At 42.0% G+C, this 22,021-nt stretch overlaps 1 protein-coding gene across 1 annotated transcript in view; it reads right to left on the bottom strand.

Moving 5' to 3' along the window:
• Positions 1–19,580, bottom strand: part of atosa (atos homolog A) — a 39,122-nt gene extending 19,542 nt beyond the window's left edge. The window contains exon 1 of the mRNA XM_030081982.1: positions 18,395–19,580. Within this exon, the coding sequence (XP_029937842.1) occupies positions 18,395–18,425 (31 nt within the window). The 5' untranslated portion in view covers positions 18,426–19,580. The remainder of the gene's footprint in view (positions 1–18,394) is intronic.
• Positions 19,581–22,021: the final 2,441 nt, after the last annotated feature.

The following is a 22,021-nucleotide window of genomic DNA, read 5'->3' as shown; positions in this document are numbered from 1 at the left end:
AGAGAATTTTATGCCAACAGTTGAAATGTCACAAAAAATTAAATGTGAATTAGATGCCATTTCCATCCACTGAGTTGAAATGGAAAAAACAGACTTTCTGGTGGTCAAAAATCATGCATGACAAAATAAAGTCGTTATTGCTCTCTAGTACCAGCTAACATTGGCTCCTATTACATAATTTAAATTAGACAATGTAAGAGAACATTATATATAACATATTAGAAACTAATAGATACAATTTCCTGGTGATCTGTGGCAAGAAATACTCCCCAATGAAACTTTTCGCTCCTGAGGGGTGTGGGTTATGCCATGTATCTGTGTCATTGTTTTTGGTAAGAGCTGTTGGTGTGGAGTTTTTTTTTTACATGTACATTTTTGATGATTTGAACTCCAAATACAAATTGCTCCATTGTATTGGAGTGCTGGGAGGCAACAGAGATCACCTTACAAAGTGACACAAACCATCTGGATTGAGTGCATTCGGCTAAGTGGGAAAATATCTTTTTTTATGTGTACTGCTCTTTTAATTGAGGCATCAACCTACCGTTACCTTTTGAAAATCACCTGGTTTGTGGATACAGTGGACATGAGCCTTGGTATGGTTAAAATTTGTTTGACTTTTATAGTACTGGACTGTATATGAGCGCACACTGCATTCTCCTTATGCATTTGAACTCTGGAGGCTCTGCACACCATCGACATTGTCCCATATAATTCCCCTATTCAGTGTGCATTGGAAAAATTGCATTCCACACAAATATACACCCAGAGTCCACCTCTTTATACAGGTGCTCCTCCCAAGCACCTAATAAAAAGGTTAAAAATATACAGAATAAATGTCTACATGGCTAATTTCTCCAAAAACAATAGAGCAAGGAAATTTAATTGCATTCAAGACTTCTAACACCAAATTCAAGACTAAACTGTATTCAATTTGAGGTCCTGTGTTTTTTATTTGAGATATTTTAAATTCATTTTCAGGACCTGCAGGCTCCCTGGACAGCCAGCCAGCTGTGTAAAAGGGCTGCGTGTCCTGGGCGTTTCCAGGCAGCTCCACTGCAGCAGCAGCAGCAGCAGCAGCAGGCCAGGCTGGCTGAGCTCGCTGAGGTGTGTCTGCTCAACACATAGAGAGATATCTAGCTCCATCTGGATGAAACCAAACAGAGAAGGTTCAATGATCCTGGCGGCGAACTCTAAATTCTTGTCAGGGGCAGAGCAAGTTGTCCTCATTGGGCGACAATTCAAAGAAAAGGCTTCTTTGTTTTTTGCTCTTGTACTTATCATCAGTCACTCCTGGAAAAAGCGTTGGTTAAAATGTATAAAATATAAATGCAGGGGAAACTGCGATGCTGTCATGACCCTGAGTCAGGCACTGACTGAATACATGGGTACGCACCGATGGACACAAGTGCACGTAGAGCACGCGCACATACGCACATGCACACACGCACACATTCACATACGCACACAAACACACACACTCTCCTATGATGAATATGCAGAGGCAGAATGGGAGATTACACGGACAGTTCCTCCATGCTAAATCTCCTTACTGCAGCCCCCGGTGAGATAAATATAGACGCAGCCTGGTAGCTCTCATTCTCCCTCTCTAAGATTCTGAAGTGTAGGTTTCTATAAAGAACTATTCGATAACTTTTTTGTTTAAGTGTTTAGAGACATCACCCACATAAAAAGGGCTTTCTAATTGTATAACGAAAGTCTCAAAAAACACACAAGAAACTGGCAAAACTACCGTATAATCAGTGAGTGCAGAGATCCTCTGGAGTGGGGAAACACTCTTTTTAACATGAATTATCCACTACTGCACTTATTAGTCCAGAGTGCAGTGAACACGAATGAGCATAAAGACAGCTTGACATCCACTGTCTGCCTCACCATCCTAACACAACCGGCACTGAAAGCTAAGCAGGTGGCCGATTTGAAGCCTCAGCAGCTCTGGCAACTGCATGTCACCACCACTGTGGGTATCATGACCGTGCCATATTTTCTTTTCCATGGCCAGTTCTGCTGTCTGATTATCTATATTTGGAGACAAGCTGTCTACCAGAAGAATTAGAATGGACAGTGCTTATGTTTCACCCTGCATCTGAAAAAACTGTATACTGTTGGTGCACTGTAGGGTGTTTTGGACTTCAGTAATTAGCTTTTCCTCACTATGGCTTCTCAACAAGAGTGTGTACATTCCCTGTTTACTGCAGGATGGTCACTACTGGTCCAGATACTTAATGGATAATAAACAGTTTTATTGTCTTAAAACTGCTTTGATTATGCCACATAGTACACAAAGCAAATGACTTCATTATCAGTTTGTCTGATCCACGAGAGTTGCCATTAAGTCTGTTCAGTTTGCATCTCTGTTGGGTATTTCCCCCACCAAACCACTGTCAATTCGGTCATTCTTGGTGTGTGGAGACAGAGAATCAATCTGGTCATTGCAGATACCACTGTAGATAGCATCAATAGGACAGTAATCAGCAGATCAGCGGGTGAACCAAACAGACTCAATAGCAGCTGGTACGGATCAGACAGACTGGCAAAGTCTAACTTCGTCAATTAACGGGAGGTCAAGTTTTCATTAAGCTGTTTCACCTCATCTAACACACAAACACCAGTCATAAAGATGATAAATCCGGACTATGTGCTGTTCTTAGTGATAGGGCAGTTGATTGACCGGGAAGGTGGCAGAACAACACCGAGTAACATCATCACCTCAAGCGTGATGGAAAAATTTCTATATATATCATTTAGTGCAAAACAGTAAGGAAAATATGAGCTTAGAAGTAGGGAGAAGTAGACAGGGTAACAGAGGGTAGCAGATCATGCTCTCAAAATACGTACATCAGCTATTCTCTATATTCACCCAGCAGCCATTACAATCCTACATCATGCTGAGGTGGGAAGCTCAAATTCTGTAAACAGATGCCTTGTAGAAACACTGGCTGTGGCTGATTTTGTTGCTATATATACTGTAAAATGTGTGAAGATGATGCAAATCGACTACAGGTTGAAAAAGTTTACTTTCTATTGCTTGGCATTCTGAGTGCAAAACATTTGCTAAGCCCTCAGCTCTGTCAGCAACATAAGGCTGTACAATTATAGCTGATGTGATGATCCTGCTCATTTTGTAAAACGCTGTGATCATGGATATAAATCCCAGTCATTAATCTTGTTTTTTAGAGGAACAAAATTATTTCATTCACTTTTGTGTTGAACACTGACCATTTCCAATATCCACAGACACTGCAGATGAACTTAAAATAAGAATTAAAACCATGGCTGGTAAGTAAGACAGAGCTACATGAAACTGAGCCCTCCTGATCCCAAGTTTTTCTAAATAGGGCTGATGCCTCACTACAAAATTTATTTTGAAAGAAACGGCACATTATTGCTGAGAGATGTTGACATATTGTCTTAATCGTTTATGTTTATCCAAGTTGACTAGAAGGCAACTGGACTTAGTTGTAGACTTCAAGTATCTACAACCAAGTCCAATTGCCCTCGAGTCAACCCTCCTTGGATAACCATGACCTGGATGACTGCAGACTTATTTATGCTCAATGTTAAATACAGATACGGATACAAATGGAGCCTTCAATCCGTACTCTCGTTAATTTAGTCAGTGCACATTTTTAGAAAGCTTATTGACACGGACGAAACAGAGCAGTACCAACAAAAATCGGAACGGCAGTGTAGCCAACACTTGAAGTGACACCAGGCTATAACTACGATAGGACTAAGAAATTTCTCTCATTGGTAATATTAGAGAAAAGAATTCGCCGTCCTCGCGTTACAATGTATGTAATGGCCACTGACCACAGACCACTGCCATCTACAATGCTGCCTGTACTTTTACCTCTTACATTATTACGACTTTATTATTATTACATTACTCTGAGCTGCCCTCTAGTGGATGTTTTGCTTAACATCCATGCTAACGTAGAGGCGGCATGGAAGTACATGGACAGTAATGGTTATATCGTTTGAAACCCATGTATTTACTTGCATAAAGGACATAAAGGGAGCATAAATGAGCCTTAACAACGTTCACAGACATCTCATTTATGTTCACCAAACATGTAGATCAGTTTTGCTGAGTTCATAGAAAACGTCAAGTTGCAAAACCTTCATACAGAAGTTATAAAGTTTCAATATTGCCAAGTTCAATGTATTATTAACAAGGAAACTAACATTGCAATAGAGTTTTATAAACAATTAACCATGCAGTCCTATGGCAGTGTACAACAGTATGACTCTTCTTTAGAGAGCAGCAACTTAAACAAAGTTATCACTGTAAAGGGAGGTGGATGCGCAGTCTCGAGCTCCTTTCACACACACAACTGTAAGACTGCTGTGTTAACTCTTCCAGCGAGACTAGTACTTTCCTCTGTTCACAATAATAGCTACTACCGGTAAAATGTGTTCACACTATATGATGATCTTGGATCGGTGAGGCACTGGATGTTGAGTTTAGGGCATTTGAGGGAAGACGTCACTGTGGCTGCACACCACATCTCTACTACAATAATTAATGTGCATATTAATCTTGTCCTCTGTTTGGACAGCTCCCTTGTCTCAAAGTCTGTCCAATTTCTATATTAAGTCCTCAGAGATGCTTGTGAACAGGGACTCTTACAGCTTTTGTTTACAACAGTGTCAGGAAGACAGATTCACCAGAATTTCACAAATCCTTACAGGGGGAATTTGTTAGATACAATTTTCTGCATTTTTTTCTTGCTGCTGTCCATTTGAGATTTCTGAGTGAAACTGCAAATGTGAAAGGGCCTTTACTCGTTCTTCTACTGGCCACCTGCCCTGGTACTATGAAGAGCGGCAATCATCAACTACAAGTGTTGACCAGAACAAGAAAAAAAGAGACACAAACAATTAAACATAGACCCCCTCTCCAGTGGGCTCCCTTCTTTGGTCACAGCACACACATCTTGCATGGGAAGGAGGGGGGGGCAAAAGGGTTGCTGTGGCAACGGTGATATCATGTTAAATGTTCCCGTCACGGGGATTGAAGAGTGTCTGTGTGCTTGTGTATGTGTGTGCGTGTGTGTGTGTAGGAATGAGCTGAGCTGACATGTGTCTTTGTCTCGTGGGAATGAGTTAGGGCTGATGGGAGAAGAAAGTGTCTAACGACAAACATACAGCACAACATTACTCTTGTGCTTTATATGTGTGTGTGTGTGTGTGTGTGTAAATGGACTGCATTTCTATAGCACTACCAATCACTCAAAGCCCTTTACAAAGTTTGCCTTACATTCACACACACATTCACACGCTGACAACAGAGGCTACCATGCAAGGTGCTAACCTGCCACTGGGAGAGATCGGGGTGGAGGAGTTAGGGATCGAACCAGGAACTTTCCGACTACTAGACGCTCAACACATATTTGTGTGGTGCTGTCAAGTGTGAGTGTGCTTGTTTTCTTGTGCTCTGGGTGTACATGTCCCTTTGCTGTGCTCTGAGCACTGATTTATGGTGTCTTCTTGAGTTTGTCTCTGTTTTATGTCTCTAAATTGCGCCTACATGCTTATACAGTCTGCCTATATAATACTGTCTGGGTGTGTGCGTTACAGTGTTTAGTTTGCTGCGTGTATGTCACGTCACAGAGAGCCTTTGTTTTCTCTCCTACTAATGTTTAACTGTAATAACAGGATCAGATATGTTCCATAGTTCTTTTGTGACATCAATCACTCCCCAGCTCCTACTGTCTGCCGGCTCACCTTTCCTGTTTCTGTCTGTTTTGTCTAGCAACAATCAAAAACATGAGCAGTGCTACCAGAACAGGGTGAAAAATTAACAGTGGTTGGGTTGAGCTAATAGTCCGATTCAATTCGACAGCTTATTCAACACATCTGAAGTTAGATATAATCAGTTTAATTGCAGTTACGAGGCTGAGTGATCCTGCTTCTTTAAATTCCCCTATTAAGTTAGTAGACAGCTTACATCACCAAAAGGCTCCAGGCATGCCAACCATCACTTAGTGCTTAAGACAAAATTACTAAGAAAGATAGAACGACAGTAAGAAAGAAAGAAAGAAAGAAAGGAAAGAAGAAAGAAAGAAAGAAAGAAAGAAAGAAAAAGAAAAGAAGAGAAAAATGCTTCATTAGAACATGACCTAAATGGTGTTCTCTAGGTAAAGGGTGATCTTATGGAAGGCAAAAGTGTGTAAGTGAAAATCATCAAGGCAGGCGGGGTTTCTTATGTTGTGTTTTGGTCCCAGGGATCAGCCTGCCTCAAAACTTTTCCAGTTTCCTCCCACTTCCATTTGTAGGTGGTTCTCCAAAACTCTGGACCCAGCCTCTGTCATTCCTTCTGTGTGTGTGTGTGTGTGTGTGTGTCCTCTCCCACTCTGCCACACAAAGGGGCAGATTCACGGCACACATAGCAACAAGCCCTGGGCTCTGATTGGCTGGGTGGCTGTATTACAGTTCCAGCAGAGGGGAACCCTTTCACTGTTTTGTGATCACAGCTGCTATTATTCTCTCAGCGTCAACACACAAACGCACACACACACTTGACAGACCCTGACCGACACACAACCTTGCCCCCTCACACACATCATTGTCTGCCATAAAGTTAAAACAGAGCCATTGTTTAGCAGCTGACAAACTCAAGCACTAAAGCCTGTGAGTCAGATGGTAAACAAGCTCTGAGCCACTGGAAAAAAAACTTTTCATTATCAGGCCTAACTGGTCTCCGAGGAGCACCTAACAGAGAAACCTCCTCTCAGCTGATCTGGAAAAAAAAATGTCAAAGACTATGCAGGGTTTCGCATTAAGCTTTTTGAGGTACTTGTCCAAGAGCACAACCCCCTTGTCCAAAAATACAAATCACCAATGTGCCTTACAGTGTATCCTGAAAAGTAATCTATTAAAATGTCATTTAGTAAGAAAATAATGAAATATGGTATCCACAGTACCCAAGGTTTTATCACGTCTCTGACAAACCACCACACTTGCTAAACTGACTAGAGGTAAGTTTAGGTAGTTTGCAATTGGGTAAGGTGTGTGTGTGTGTGTGTGTGTGTGTGTGTGTGTGTGTGTGTGTGTGTGTGTGTTAAATCCTGAAACTTTATGCTCTGCCAGCTCAACAGTCAATACAACTGCGTCCAACAATCATGATCATTACCAGAAAGATTTAGATATTGACTTATGAATTTAGTATAATGTGGGTTAGTCTGAGTAATGTGTACAGGACTGCACCGGACAAATGGTTTAACACTTGCTACATTATGTAACACCATCACTGTTCATTTGTAAAAAAACAACAGATAGTAGAGGGCTGTTGCGGTCGGAGTGTGAATGACGACGAAATGACGTGTTCCACAGACAGCATGTCGTTTCAACATACAGAGTCTGGATGAAGAAAGAATAAAACGCCGCAGTCAGCCTACAGATATCACAAGATGAGCAGAGCGGACTGAGTCCCTTCACCTGGACTAACCTCCCTAAGTACATACTGTGTGCCACTATGTGGCCTACTTAGGCTGCTGTTTTAGTTGTAAATATGCTCCTGCTCCAGCGCCGCCAAGCCAGATTCCTTGGTATTTATCATACTTGATGAGTGAAGTTATTCTAATTTTGATTTCTAAAACTCATGTGGTAGGATCCAGACCTGATGGGCCTGTCTTCACTGGGTTGTCAAACTACATTTCACTGAACTTTTGTGCCAGAGTGACACTATATTTACTCATTTCCAATCTCACCAGTCAGCACTCATGGTAGCATCAGCACAAGGGAGGCAGTGTTTGTTTTTTGTCCTTGCCTATCACAGGTGGGTGGTGCGATGATCGCAGCACCATGCTCATAAGGCGATAACACAACCTGTTCGCAGAGGACAAAAAAAAAAAAACGATCCAAGAGTTTTCCAAAACACAAAGTGTGACAGGAAACGAAGCTTGTGTATACTAATCAATGTTACTGCATCAACACTGTGGGGAGCTGCACAAACTGTACTTCAGGTTTACAGAAGTGAGTAAACGTCTAAATGCATTTACCCTCCACTACTTTTGCATTTAGCACAAAAAGATTAAAGTTACGGTATACTTTTGCATGTAGGCCTATGTGTAGCATTAGTAGTCCCTCCAGTTTAAACCCCTATTTACTGCAGTAAACCTTTTTTTGAGTACATGCACTCAAATCCCTTTTAAATCACTTGAGCTGCTCAGCTTTCTTGCAGTGTTAGGTCAATACTGTATGATGAAAGCCCCAACAGTGCCAGCCTCGAGCACAGACAGGCAACCATGTGGCATAGAGAGCCAATAGTCTGCAGGTTTTTGTTCCAAGTGAATGATGACGGAGGCATGTGGCAGATGACAGTGACAGTTAACCCTAACCCTAACCTACCAAAACCAGGGAATCAAATGTTACCCGAGTTGTCCTACAAGTCAGGACAGAACAGGGATGAGTATCCACAACCGGCTCCAAGTTGGAAGAGACATAGGTCTCACTAGCCGTCTCTTTATCCAACGCTCCTTGTTATCGTTAGATTGCACAGAGTTACATTATGGCGCGTTCAAGCCTTCTTTAGTAAAAATAAGTATTGGGCAAAGGTAAATTACAACAATGTTATAATGATGTGCTCACATGTAATCTTGTTTAATTTCCTAACACTAAATCTAAGCAGCTCATAGTACATAATTAAAACTGCTACTGTTAATCAAAGCAATTACTTCAATAAAAACAACCACTACAGATGACAATAACAAAGTAAAAGACAGGATTTCAAATTTTGGACGCTTTACTCTGATTTTGGGATGGTTTAAATTATTTTTTGGGACAGCTTTGGAATGATGGAGTCTGAATCTAGTGCACTCTGTCCTTGTTTGCAGCCAATATTCTGGGAAGGACGCATGAATCCCGCTGCTAAATCTGTGAGAAAACACTCAAATTAAGCACATGGGTATAAAGGCTTTCGTGATGAACATGAAAACAGAAAAACAAAGTTGCTGAGAGAAGCTATCAGTGCCTAACTTGCAATATTGTTCCAAGTTGATTCTTTTCCCTCCATACTTTGGCCCTTATAGTCGCAAAACAGGTCTCAAATTGCATTCTAAGTGGTCTTAAAAAGGTCTGAAAAGGTCTTAAATTTAGGAACCTGCAGAAACCCTGCCCTGTGACAGAGCCTCAGAGAAAAAAAAATACAAGGAACTTTAAGTGCTCTCAGCCAGGCTACAAACTTTGCCACTGAGGCTAATAAACAGTGTCCTCTTTAAGTAGTGGGTCAAAGAGGCATTATGTATGAATAAACAGGTGTCAATAAATATGTTCTGAGGTTTGTTTTGCAGTCAAGTGTCATTTTATTTAATCTTTTTAAATTACCAACCAGTGACAGAGCAATTTATATCCCCAAACCAGCTGGCTGTGGAACAGGACACAGAGTAGAGTCAATAGTAGAGTAGTTGTGCCCTCCGCAGTGCCCTTGGTGATCAGAAGCATACTGCTTGCACACACCCCGGCCTGGCCCCCTCAGTTCCTCTTATTCCACTGTGTGAAGCAAGCATGGCCCTTTGCAAATTCATTGTCTCACTAATGCCCATTATGTAACCTGCAGTGTAGTGAGTACAGCAGCACAGGGCAGGATGGGCATAGCAGGGATTACCAGTCCACAGCTGAGCCCCCAGTAATGCAGACTTGTCTAATTCAGCCTTAAGGATGCACTATACAGGCACAGAACTTGCATCTGACACTAAATGTCAACTGTGTTGCATGGCTGTTTAAATTTCAGAAAGCTGACCACTGCTGGGTACTGGATACTAGGGCAGTAGGATAAGCCAGCCTCTCTCTGCAACCTGAGCCATCCCATTGAACAGTAATGCACACACCTTTAACCTCATGCACTGCCGACTGGCAATCTCTAGATGGGGGGGGGGGTCCAAATTGAGCAACCCCAGCAGCATAGCTCCAAAGGCCACGTGAAAGTGTGTCAGTGGCAGCTAGCTATGGTTTGTGACTGGAATGAACCAGCTGGGTCAAAAAAGGAAAGGAAAAAATAACAAGGCCTTGGGGTGACAGAAAAACCTCACCTCGTTCTTTGTAAGACTGAACTGGATGATTGATGTGCCTTGTTGTGGGAGGAAGGCCAAGAATTGGCTCTCATTCTCGCTCTTCTTTGGAGGCTCTCAGGCCACACTGACACAAGATCAGGCATCGCAGCACTGTGCGCAGGTTTGTGCGGAGGTGTCAGTGTGTCACTACATGGCCCTTCTGTCCACTGTCTGCCTGCTCAGTCTGTTCGGTGGCTACACAATTGGCCAAAGCAGCGTGATGTCGAGTTGCGTTGCTACAGAAGTCGATTCTAGTACAACTTTTTTGCTAGATGCCGCTGCATTTTTTGGAACCACCTGTGGCACACGTTGCCGCAACCAAAAAGTAAATACCCCCATTTCAAATGAATGAGATTCTTCTTGGCCAATGCTTTTAATAATTTGACCCCATTTATTCATTGAAATGAGCACTAAACAATAACTTGATCTGATTTGATTGACAATTTTATTTGATAAAAGATAGATTTTGATGACTTATTAGGGTTTGTAAGGATCACGTTACCCCACCACCTGACCCAACAGCGGCAGAATTCATCAACAGCTTACTGCCATATGGAAAACAAAAACCCAATCACTAAAATCCAGCTGAGCACAGGGAAACAGAAAAAACATGAACTCACAGAAGAGGACCAACCAAAGTTTTAAAGTATTGATCCAAGCGGGATTGACTCCCACTGTGTCAGATGGCTTGGTGTGACGATGAAGCAACACTGCGGGGGTGATAGTGGGAGCTTCATCTTACTCAATATTCAGGCCAGTCGGTGGCCTTTGAGATAATGGAGGAACGAGAACAGGAATTGGATAGTTGAGATGTGTCTCAGGTGAAACTTCACCCTGGACTGTTAATAAACAATGTGCTCAAAGGCCCCTAAGGTGTTCTCCCATAACAAAGGCTGCATTTAAGTGTTCGTTTGTCAAAAAGTCATTCCAATTGTGCACCTCTCCTTAATGTAATGGAATCAATGTCACTGACCCACACATAGTGTTGCCAATATGACTTAGCAGAAGCGCAGCCAAAAGACCTGACAGTGTCTGAATCTAATTACCATCCTAATATTAGGTGTGTCAACACTGAGTTCATGCCAGAGAAACTCGCCATCTCCCCTATCCTGTACTATGTAGAGGCCGTTTTCCATACCACATGACACTGCACCATGTAAGTTTGGCGTGTGTATGAGCCAAATCAAAGCCATGGTAACACTATTTGCAGCTACAGATACGAGGTGTCTAGTAGCAGCCACTTTAAACTCAACCTGAAGTGGATTCCACCCTCTTCAGAGTCAAACCACACTTTTAGTCTCAATATTAACAGAATTTTTTTTAAGGTCCAACAGTACTGCCGATAATTGTGGAAGAAAATTAGTCACATTCAACCCGGCTTCTCTACATCCTCGTTAATTTAAATGTATTGGATATGCTGTTGTGGCTTTTTGTGTTTTTAAGCTCTCTGAATGTCAAGTTGTACAAGTTAAAAATATTCTCGCTTTTAGCAAAGACTACTATGCTTCACAACGGCTTCTGACGATCTCATATAACAGCAAGAGTCAGAACCAGTGGAAAGAGAACTTGTTATGCTAACGGCACAAAGTTAAATGTCTCTTTCCAAAGTATTTCTAATATTTATCTTCCAAGAAGGTGACTGTGACAAAGAGCTGCACGTACGGCAGACAAAATTCATTACAAGCCACAAATTATCTCCCTCTCTAATAATTAAGCGCTCACGTGTCTTTGCAGTGCATTATCTGTGAAACTGATGCCGATACCAATATCTCTGTGAAAGGCCTTTACCAAGCAGTCAATATCAGTACACTGATATATCTGTTTGACCCTACTATCTATTCCATTCTCGTGTTTCGGGTAGTAAGTCCACCTGGCTCTATTTCTGTCGATATGCTTTTTTACCTCCTAGATGGTATCAGCAGATAGAGGTGGTGGGGGTGTAAGTGCTGAGGTGTTACAGTAACAGAAGTCGATGTGATGTGACTCATCTGAGTACTAGGAAGGAGAGAAGAGGAGAGGAGAGGAGAGGATAGGAGAGGAGAGGAGAGGAGAGGAGAGGAGAGGAGAGGAGAGGAGAAAGGAGAAGAGAGAGGAGAAGAGAGAGGAGAGGACAAGTACACAAGGTGGAAAAGAAAGGCTCTTCCAGGCCTGTGAGGAGCTATGCCATTTAAAGGTTTTCCCTTTCTCACAGTCGTGTTTAATCACTGTTGATATTAACGAGCAGCTGCAATTCTGGATCCCCAGTTACATATACAGTACAGGCCAAAAGTTTGGACACACCTTCTCATTCAATGTGTTTTCTTTACATGCACCATTTCAGGTGACTACCTCTTGAAGCTCATCCAGAGAATGCCAAGAGTGTGCAAAGCAGTAATCAGAGCAAAGGGTGGCTATTTTGAAGAAACTAGAATATAAAACATGTTTTCAGTTATTTTACCTTTTTTTTGTTAAGTACATAACTCCACATGTGTTCATTCATAGTTTTGATTCCTTCAGTGAGAATCTGCAATGTAAATAGTCATGAAAATAAAGAAAATGCATTGAATGAGAAGGTGTGTCCAAACTTTTGGCCTGTACTGTATAGCAGACATGGCAGAATCACAAAGAGATACGATTCAAAAGAGTTGTATGAAGCGCTGTGATTTCCTGAATTATTTTGTTTCAGAGCATGGCGTGCTTGCTGTGGAGGATAATTCACAGCTTAACACAGATTCCAGGTTATGTTGCATAAGGAATTAATTCATGGGTGAAAGGAAGGATGCACTCAAATTAGTGGAAGGGGAATCCCGCCCAATCTAGTCCAAGGCATTGCTTGCCCTATCCCACAGGGGCTATGACATGAGGAAGGAAGGAGATAAAGAAAATGGGATGCTGAACATGCTAGAGTGAAAACTAAGTTTCTGCAGATTTCACAAAGCCAGATTTAATACTTTTTAAAGGCCTGTACAAATACCTCCTTGAACTGAGTTGAAAACCAATTTAAAAACAAAGGCATAAAGCTGAAAAATAAGCCTATTCCCAACCAAACAGAGCAAACTAAATTTCCGTAACTAAATGGGCATTATAACATAGGTAGCATCAGGAAATATAGTAGCCCTAGGATGTGAAACCCCACTTGTTTTAGATGAAAAATTTTGTTTACTGAATTTTAAAGTTGGGCAATTCTTTTTAACACTTTTTCCAGACTCTTCAAGAAGCTATGGATATCCTAGAGAAAGGAGCGAGAGAGACAGACAGAGAGAGAGAGAGAGAGAGAGAGAGAGAGAGAGAGAGAGAGAGAGAGAGAGGGAGAGAGAGAGATAATGAGACAGAGAGAGAGAGATAATGAGAGAAAGACAATGAGAGAGAGATTAGATGCTCCTGGACACTCAACATCCCCTCCTACCAGGAGAAAACCAACAGGTCCAGATGGTTCTTCCTGTTCCTGCAGTGCTGACTGCTGGTTGGCTATGAGGAGCCACAGGGGCAGGAGGACGTGACGAACATACAAGAGATGACATCACTAGCTCAGTGGCACCCTGGCAGTGTGCACACACCACGTGCTGCTGCTCTCCACCTAAACCAGTCCAGCTCTAAATTGGGATCAGTGGTTGTACGTGTTTGTCTGTAAGCATATAGCCTGTTAAGACCATGACTTAAATACTGAGTAGATTACTACCTCTGTCATCATAACTTGCGCATGTGTGCAGCCCAATTAAGGCTTTGAGTCTGTGCACCTTAAAAATGAGTGCCAGTAGTGTTAGACAGTGTATAGCACTAAATGTGCACGTGTGGATATAGTCCTCTATTCCTTCATGACATCAAGCATTAAGCCTGTGTTTATCCATACAGGATATATATTATAGTGCATGTATCAGGTGTTAGTCCACAGAGAGGGAGAGCCAGTGTGCCAAATAAGATGCCCCAGTATTATATAAGAGCATTACAGGACTGGGAGAACTGGAAGCCTAGTCACATGCAGCAGCTAGGCTAGGCTAGGCTACTTATAATCAAAACTGTCACAACAGGCTTTGATTTGGCCTGATCTCTCCAGGACAACAGCTCCCTCAGAAAGGTTATGCAGTGGTGGTATTCATTGCAAAGGCAGCTCTCAATCTCTCCCAACAATGGGGAGTTAAATACTTGTATGCATGTTCAGTGCAGCTGGGTCAGCAAATGGCAGTGACATTATGGTGTGAGCTGAAAAGACAATTCTATGCAACACTTCACAAATCTACATTAAATAATATTACATGCAGTTTTACCAATAAAATGGCCCCTGGCAATTTGAGTGTCATCACTGTGGGTCTCTTTCCACCATGCAATTTATAGCCAGCCTGTTATTATTTCCTGGTTTGAGCTTTCTAAATTTCTGTAGCAGCCCAAGAAAAGCTCCTCCTATGTCCTCCTCTTAAACCCCTCGCCGCTTCAATTTTATTTGAAAGCATCTCTGAAAATGCACATTCTACTGATAAATGTATCCAAATTTGACATCAGTCGCACAAGTGCCTTAAAAGGTTTGCAAGATGAACCAATTGTGAACTGGCAAAAGCAATAGCCCCAAACTAGAACTAGGTTCATGCTGGTGTAAAGGGGGTTCAAGTGGAGTGTAGGGCAGCTTTAATGTTGAACAAAATAAGCTTTTGAACATGAACTATCTTGTGGTACGCAGTGTTTCCTCTGTAATTTTAGGCAGCTGTGGTACTTGGGGTGATCATTCTAGTTTTACCCCATGTCTGTTTAGGGTTCTAATGCTAAAAATTATTTTTAGATCATAATATAACTAATAATTACTTCTGAAACACTTGGTCTATACACAAATAGATAGCCAAAATTACAAAGTTAATTTTAATTTTACTCTCTGCTGTGGCGTTAATTTCCTTGCTGTGGTAGACCACCACTGAGCGAGTGGCTGCTGTCAGGAAATTTAAAAAAAAAAAAAAAAAAAAAAGTTTCTCCACAAAAATTACTCTTCAGGATTTAAAATAAATGATCGATTTAAGTAAATGTGACTTAACTAGAAAACAAACACTGTAAAAATAAAAACATTTCATAAATTTCTTACTTTCCTTTTGGGACCATGTAAGCTGATCTAAACAAACAGGAAAAAACAGCAAATCACTAGCTATGGCATTCATATAAAATATTAGGGGAATATGGTACCTTGAGTACACAAAAGTTTATCTGATTTACAAAAATACAGACAGGCTGTCACTGTGTGAAAAGACAGAAAGAGAACAGAGCACCTGTTGTGGCTGCTTCCTGCTATGAGGTAAATCAAAGCAAAGGACAGGACAGGACAGGTGCCTCACAGGACAACAGTGTGTGTCACTCTGCATTGTCTGGTCCTCTGCTCAGTGAGAGTGTACTGGCATTTGCCAGGGACATCTCAGGGCAGCTGATGCACTGATCTGGCTAAGCGCGGGAGGAGGGGGTGTGAGGTGGGGCATTAGTGGACTTCCCTTCCCGTCCCCTTCAAGGGCTAAGAACTAATGGCTCCCAGCAGGAAGCTCCTCCAAACAAACACTGCAAACAACTTAACAGAGAGGCACAGGCACTGAGTCAGCCCAGCTGACTCCGAGTCTCTCCAACATGACTAGTTCTGAGGTCATCGCTGTGTTCATTGTTTTATGCGTAAGTGTCTCAGAGGAAAAGGGAAAGAAAGAGAGAGAGAGTGAGCGCAAGAGAGGAAGAGAGAGAAAGGTGGGGTGTTGGAGAATATAAAGAGAGAAGCACCTGGTCTCTATGTGTGGCTCTCCATGCAAAAACGTCTCCATATGTCTTATCGAGTACACGTTGCCCTCTGGTGTGTGGCTTTCTTTTGTTTGTTTTTTAATGTGGATGAACAGATGAAGGTGGCCTATTTTTATGGTGAAAATACATCCGGTCTGGTTTTGAATTGTGTGCTGCCCCTCTACACAAGACAATAGCACTGAATCAAAATTCTGTCTTTCGGGGTACGAAAAAACACCTTATACTCACTTCAACTGGAGGTTTTATAAACCTGATATGAAAAGCAAAATTTTCCACCACTGGTGGAAATAGGCCTTGAGTTTTCCAAAGCTGTTCTTTATAGGAGCTGTAAAATCTGTCGGTTGAGCCACATGGTTCCAGGGTACAGCACTCATTAGGGACAACAGCAATCTGTTGCACACCCTCTCCCACCCACTCTCACTCAATAACACCCACACACGCCATCCTGACTCTCGTAGCTCAACTTGCAGAAAAACAAGGAGGTCAGATGACTCTGGTTAGGCCCTTGAGCAGAACAGAACATCGCCTGTCCCCTCTCTCAAACAGCAATGGATTCACAAAACATCACAGAGAGACTACACAAACCTAAAATCTGAGCTGACCAGCTATAAAGATGCAAAGTTAGCTTTTCTGAAGGCTAAACTCTTCATGTTTATAAATGGCAGAGGAATTTAAGGACCAAATTATCACAGTCCCCTGCCATCTGGAGCTTCAAATGAGCGCTGGTGCTTGAGCCAACATAGAGGGGAGGCACCACCTAATCCCATCACCTTGTCACCCACAGCTTTGGCTTGACTTTTCACACCCAGCCCACCAGAAGGCCATGACCTGTGAAGTTTGTCAGCATTTAGCAAGATGCAGCACATGCCTGGACTTGTCCACCTCAAAACACTATAACCACCCCTCCCAAACCACCAGCACCACCAATATAGCTAGGCTCCCTCAGGAGCCTCAGTCTTGCATCAGAGCAGTAGTGCTGGCTGCTCTGTGCTCCTCTCACACTCTGTGCTGCTGTAGTCCAGCCTGCTAAGTAAACAGCTCCTCTCAGCACTGCAGTCCCTTTCTCTAAGAGCAGGGAAAGCAGAAAGGGGAGAGAAGGTAGGTGTCTAGGCTAGAAGCAATCTGCTATCTCCACCACAGGAATAGTACAGTATGTTCCAAACAACAATAGCACCACAGCGTCAGCTTGTCATACTGGGAACTGCGGCTGTGGAGCAGCTTCTGTTTGCCACAAGCTTTCATAATTCGACTGTGACAGTGAGCGGGTCGACCTAACATGACAAGAATCTATGAATTGCAATAATCTGCCTCAGGCCATCTTCTCCATCTTCCACTGAAAGGCAGGCACATATGCATTGAGCTGTGAATTGAATCACAGAAATAACGAAGGAAATTCTCCTTTTTATGTCATCTCAGCCTTCCTCCAATTTGAGAACCACTCTCCCAAGACTACAAAACACACAGCAGCAGTGTTGCTGGTGTTGTTCACAGCTGACCCAGCAGCCTGTGCTGCATTATTAGGCTATAATTACAGAGTACAGTGTCAGTCAGTGTGCCCTTTACCCCAGCCAGTCACATCACCCAGATGTCTGGGCCAGTGCTTCTATATAAAGGTCTGGGACCTAACAGGCAAGGCTAGGGTTAAAACCCCCACCCCACTGCCACCCCATATATGGGACATGTTTACTCTCTGAGTTGAGGAGTCCTATTACCAGGACATTGTGGTGGGAGGAAGAACCCGCTCAGGCCAGGCAGCAGCTTGACTGCAGTTTCATAAGTTATGCAAACACAGACCATCCCTGATTGACTGCAGTTAATCTCATCACCGCTGGGAGAACAGTGGCCCTTCATGGCTTCCAAGTATGGTGCTATTGTGTTGTTGACACCAAATCAAATCACCACGCTGACCCGAGATCACCAGCAACCATGCATAATCAATCACCAGATGATTAACCTATGTACTTAATCTGTAAAATACAGAATCTTATACAATACCTTGTGTTAATTGTGACAGGGCATAGATGTAGGTACAGTGTAACCCTGGACAAATTAATGCAATTGTATAATTAGCATAATCACATCAAAACAAACAAGTGTGTCCTCTCTGTCCCTGTTTTGCCTCTTGCTGCAGATAAGGTGGCATGTAAACAGGTTGCAGAGCATACGGCTGGAGCCTAATTTCAACAACAGGGTGGGTGTCAGGAATATTCAGAAGCAGCCCCTTGCAAAGAGACAGGCAAAACAAGAGTTACCGCAAAAAAGGATCAGCGTTAGGTTTGAGTCAGAGTGCGGATCAGCTGTTGACGGGTGTTGCTGTTTAGCTGACATATGTGTCAACATTCAAAACTGGAGCAGCAGATTTGGTATTGTATGTACATGTCCTCATTTCCCTGGGTCAGCCTTTGTTAACTCTCATAACTAGTTAACCAGCTGTTACATAATTCCCTGAGTGCCCCTGGCCTGATTCCTATCTCAGGGGAATGGCTACACTCCACTCACTGGCCAGCTGAAAAGCCCAGCTCTCCCACTTCTGGCTGACTATCTGGCTTTCAGGGACACCCGGTTTGACTTGGTATCATACATACCTCGCTCAGGTTTCATGTTGTCCAGTGTCATCAGGTTGCTCTCGGGGTCTCTCTCGCACGGTCTCCTCCGTCTTCAGGTTTGTTATGTCTTCTTCACTGGTCTCTCTCTCTCACACACACACACACACAAACACAGCCTCGACAGCAACACGACGGTGTCTGGACCCCAAATCCTCGTTAAGGATTTCACTGCCCTGTTGTATTAGCTAAGCAACAATATCAGCTGTGAAGCCTGTATGTTGCTGCCAATTGCCCCTTATCCAACAACAAAGCATTGCTTTGTTAGCATGCTACTGTACGCTTCCATGGAGTCGCACTGTACTGCTCAACTAGCAAATATAAAGGCAGCTGACAGCGGACGCTATTACGTATTTGTGTCAGATAATGGGTTTAATCAGCTTGCCTACGAGTAACCAAGCTGACTACTACTAATTTAGCTAGCAAGCTGGCTACTCTTACAATCCGTGTCAAATTCCACCACCTGAACCATAGTTCCGCCGCGGAGCATCTCGCTCCTCTCGGATCCTGTAACGCTGGCTCGTGACAACAGTCCTAAACTAGGCGAGGGGCTTGCTGACTAACAGCAACATTAACCAGCTAACTGGCCAAACAGCATAGCCAAGTATTGTTGATTTGCTGGTTAAACGTCCGATGATGACGACGACCTTACAAACACCCCAACCCCCACGCAACCCCACGCAGTGCAGGTAGCCACAGCTCTGCTAAAACACGTCCACGGTTACGACGACGGTCGAGCTTTTTTTGCTACCAGCGGAGCATATTTAGCGGATCATTCTTCAGACGAAATGGTAAGCAGTGATGCTACACTGCTAAGGTCCTCTTCTCATCCATCGACAGCGCTCGACCCATCGCAATCTACTGAGAAATGCCACCTGTGTTGACTTCCTTTGTAGTCTTCATTAAAACTTTGAGACCAACAACAAATATACTGAGTGTGTTCGAGCAGGGCGATAACGCTAACGATGGCAGCTCTCTGTCTGAGAGAGATTCGCTGTTTAATCACTGACAGGGTGAGCTGGCTGACAAAAGTAACGGGCAAGATCGGCACTAAAATTATACAGGCGAAATGCAGATAAAAAGAACAGTGAGTCCTCCTCCTCCAAGTCGTGATGCTTACAGTCTGGCTCCCCTCCTCACTTCCCTGCTGCTTGTCAAAACAGATCAGTGCAGCTCCAGTCACGTGTCCCAACAACAGCTCCACTCGTCACTTCCCTCTGCCAGCCTCGCATGAACCTGCTGCCATAGCAACCACTAAGTTAAAGCTGGCACCAAAACTTTCAGAGAAAGCCCTATATACATTTGTTTACACACACACACACACACACACACACACACACACACACACACACACACACACACACACACACACACACACACACACGTGTGTGAGTTTATCTATCTATTTATCTATCTCTCACTCTCTCTGTAAATCTTTATATTTATGTTTATATTTTGTTTTATGTTTTTTATATTATGACTTTCAATGCATCTGTATATCTATCCATATAGCTATATATGTACATATATACACATATAAAATCTACATATGTATCTATATATTGCCTTTTTTAAGTTATATATATATTTACATTTATATACACAAATTTACACACACATTTTTATTTTGTGTGAATGTACATTTATATACATGTAGTTATCTAGATGTATATCTATCTGTCTATATGTATATATATATATACACACGCACACACACAGCGTGTGTGTGTGTCGTCATATCTATATATCGTCATATATATGGATATATAGATATATATAAACAGAGGGGGAAATATGTCGATACTGGGCAGTAGGATAGAATGCGCGTTCACGTGAGCACGTGAGGGTCGCTCGTTGTTTGTCGTGAACATTTTGTTCTGGCTTGCTCGCCTTGCATGAAATCAAAGATCGTCTATATTAGAAACGATGAATTACTCAGTATGTGTTATTGTGAGAGCTCTGGTCCTCAGTTCTGGCTGGTTGAGAAACTTAAAAATAAATAAATAAAAATAAACGTTTTTAAATTCCCCATAAATCCACACTTGTGACCTCATGATGATTAGTTTAAATATGAATGTGCTAATCCGAAATCACCAGGGCACAGATGCTGCAATGAGCAAGCAATTCTCATAGGCTCGAGACACTTGGCAGACAGGCTCAAAAGCAAGGGCGACATGGTCCCTGATCCCTTTTGGGAGGCAGCAATTGCAACTGAAGATCACAAGTAGCCTACTTCAAATTTTCAGAATCAGAATCAGAATCAGAATACTTTATTGATTCCCAGGGGGAAATTACTTTTTGTTACAATAACAACTCCACTCCAAGTGAACAAGTTAAAAGAGCAAATAGTCAAGAAAAATAAAGAAAGGAATATAAATATAAATATAAATATATATAGAATAATAAAAAGAAAGAAAAAATATATGTACAAGTGCAAACATGGACAGGAGTTATTGCACTATAGGTTATTGCACATAAGTATGGTATTGAATGTGGGTTATTGCACAGGTTATTGCACATGAGTATGGTATTGAATATGGATTATTGCACAAATTATTATTATTATTATTATCATTATTATTGCACAAATTTTCAAACACTGCAAAGCTCAGTGCTTGTCATGTCATGATAGGAAGTATCCATCATGGCTACAGAGGTTTCTCTTCCTTTCTTGTGTAAACATGGAATAGAATCATTTTGGTACAGGGCTATCCTGAGTTTTTTTTTTTTTTAATCTATCTATTAAAATTATTTTGATATAAGGAACAATAATTCATGACGTAAATAACAGTGCTGGGGGAAACACAAAAAGAAAAACACAAAGAAGGATCTTATTTTCTGCTGCATCGAGATTTGGAAGCAAACCAATCGAAAAGTTTTGTCCTGCTGGGAAAGAATTATTTTGCTAAATGTTACCCATCTGCAAATGTTGTAAACTGTGCAAAATTGATAGCACAGTTTATCATTCACAAAGTGATAAGTGTGAGCTGAGTGCATAAAACTATCATAATAATATATAATAACAGACATAATCTGTATCAGTTATCTTGAGAATAGGTACCAGCAATGAACATCACACTTTCCAGATCTTGGAGACACAACATTGGTATTGCCTCTCCTGCCACCAATATGCCACAATCTATCTGTTTTTATTTTCCCGAAATTATAAACATTTTAGCTACAGATGTTAACCGTGCTGTGTTTGTATGTGACTTAGTACAAATGAACACTTGTGCTTTTGGTGCCTTGAAAAAAATGGCAGAGTGAGAGCTCTTTGTTTCCATATTCTGTGATAAGATTTCTGAAACAAAGGCAAAGGCCAAAATGAGGACACAAGAAACTGTGTGACAGCTTGCCTTCTGCCTTTAGTGTGTTACTGGTGTTTGTTATCCTCAAATAATCTTTCCAGACTTTGCGCTTGGCTTTAAAAAGCTATTCTGCTTGGTTTAAATCATTTAGTGTCTTGTCTTGCGACATAAGAAAAGTCACTTTAGTGTGAACTCTTGTGACTCGAGTCATACATTTTTTAAAATAAGTAACTGCCAGACTGTCTGGTGTAAGCGAATTTTCAATTGGAAAAATGATTTTAAAATGATTTCCTCGGCCTTT

This window comes from Myripristis murdjan, chromosome 3 (genome assembly GCF_902150065.1).
Source record: "Myripristis murdjan chromosome 3, fMyrMur1.1, whole genome shotgun sequence".
Lineage (NCBI taxonomy): Eukaryota > Metazoa > Chordata > Actinopteri > Holocentriformes > Holocentridae > Myripristis > Myripristis murdjan.
The sequence above is the reverse complement of the archived record's forward strand: the minus strand, read 5'-3'. Positions and strand labels throughout refer to the sequence as shown.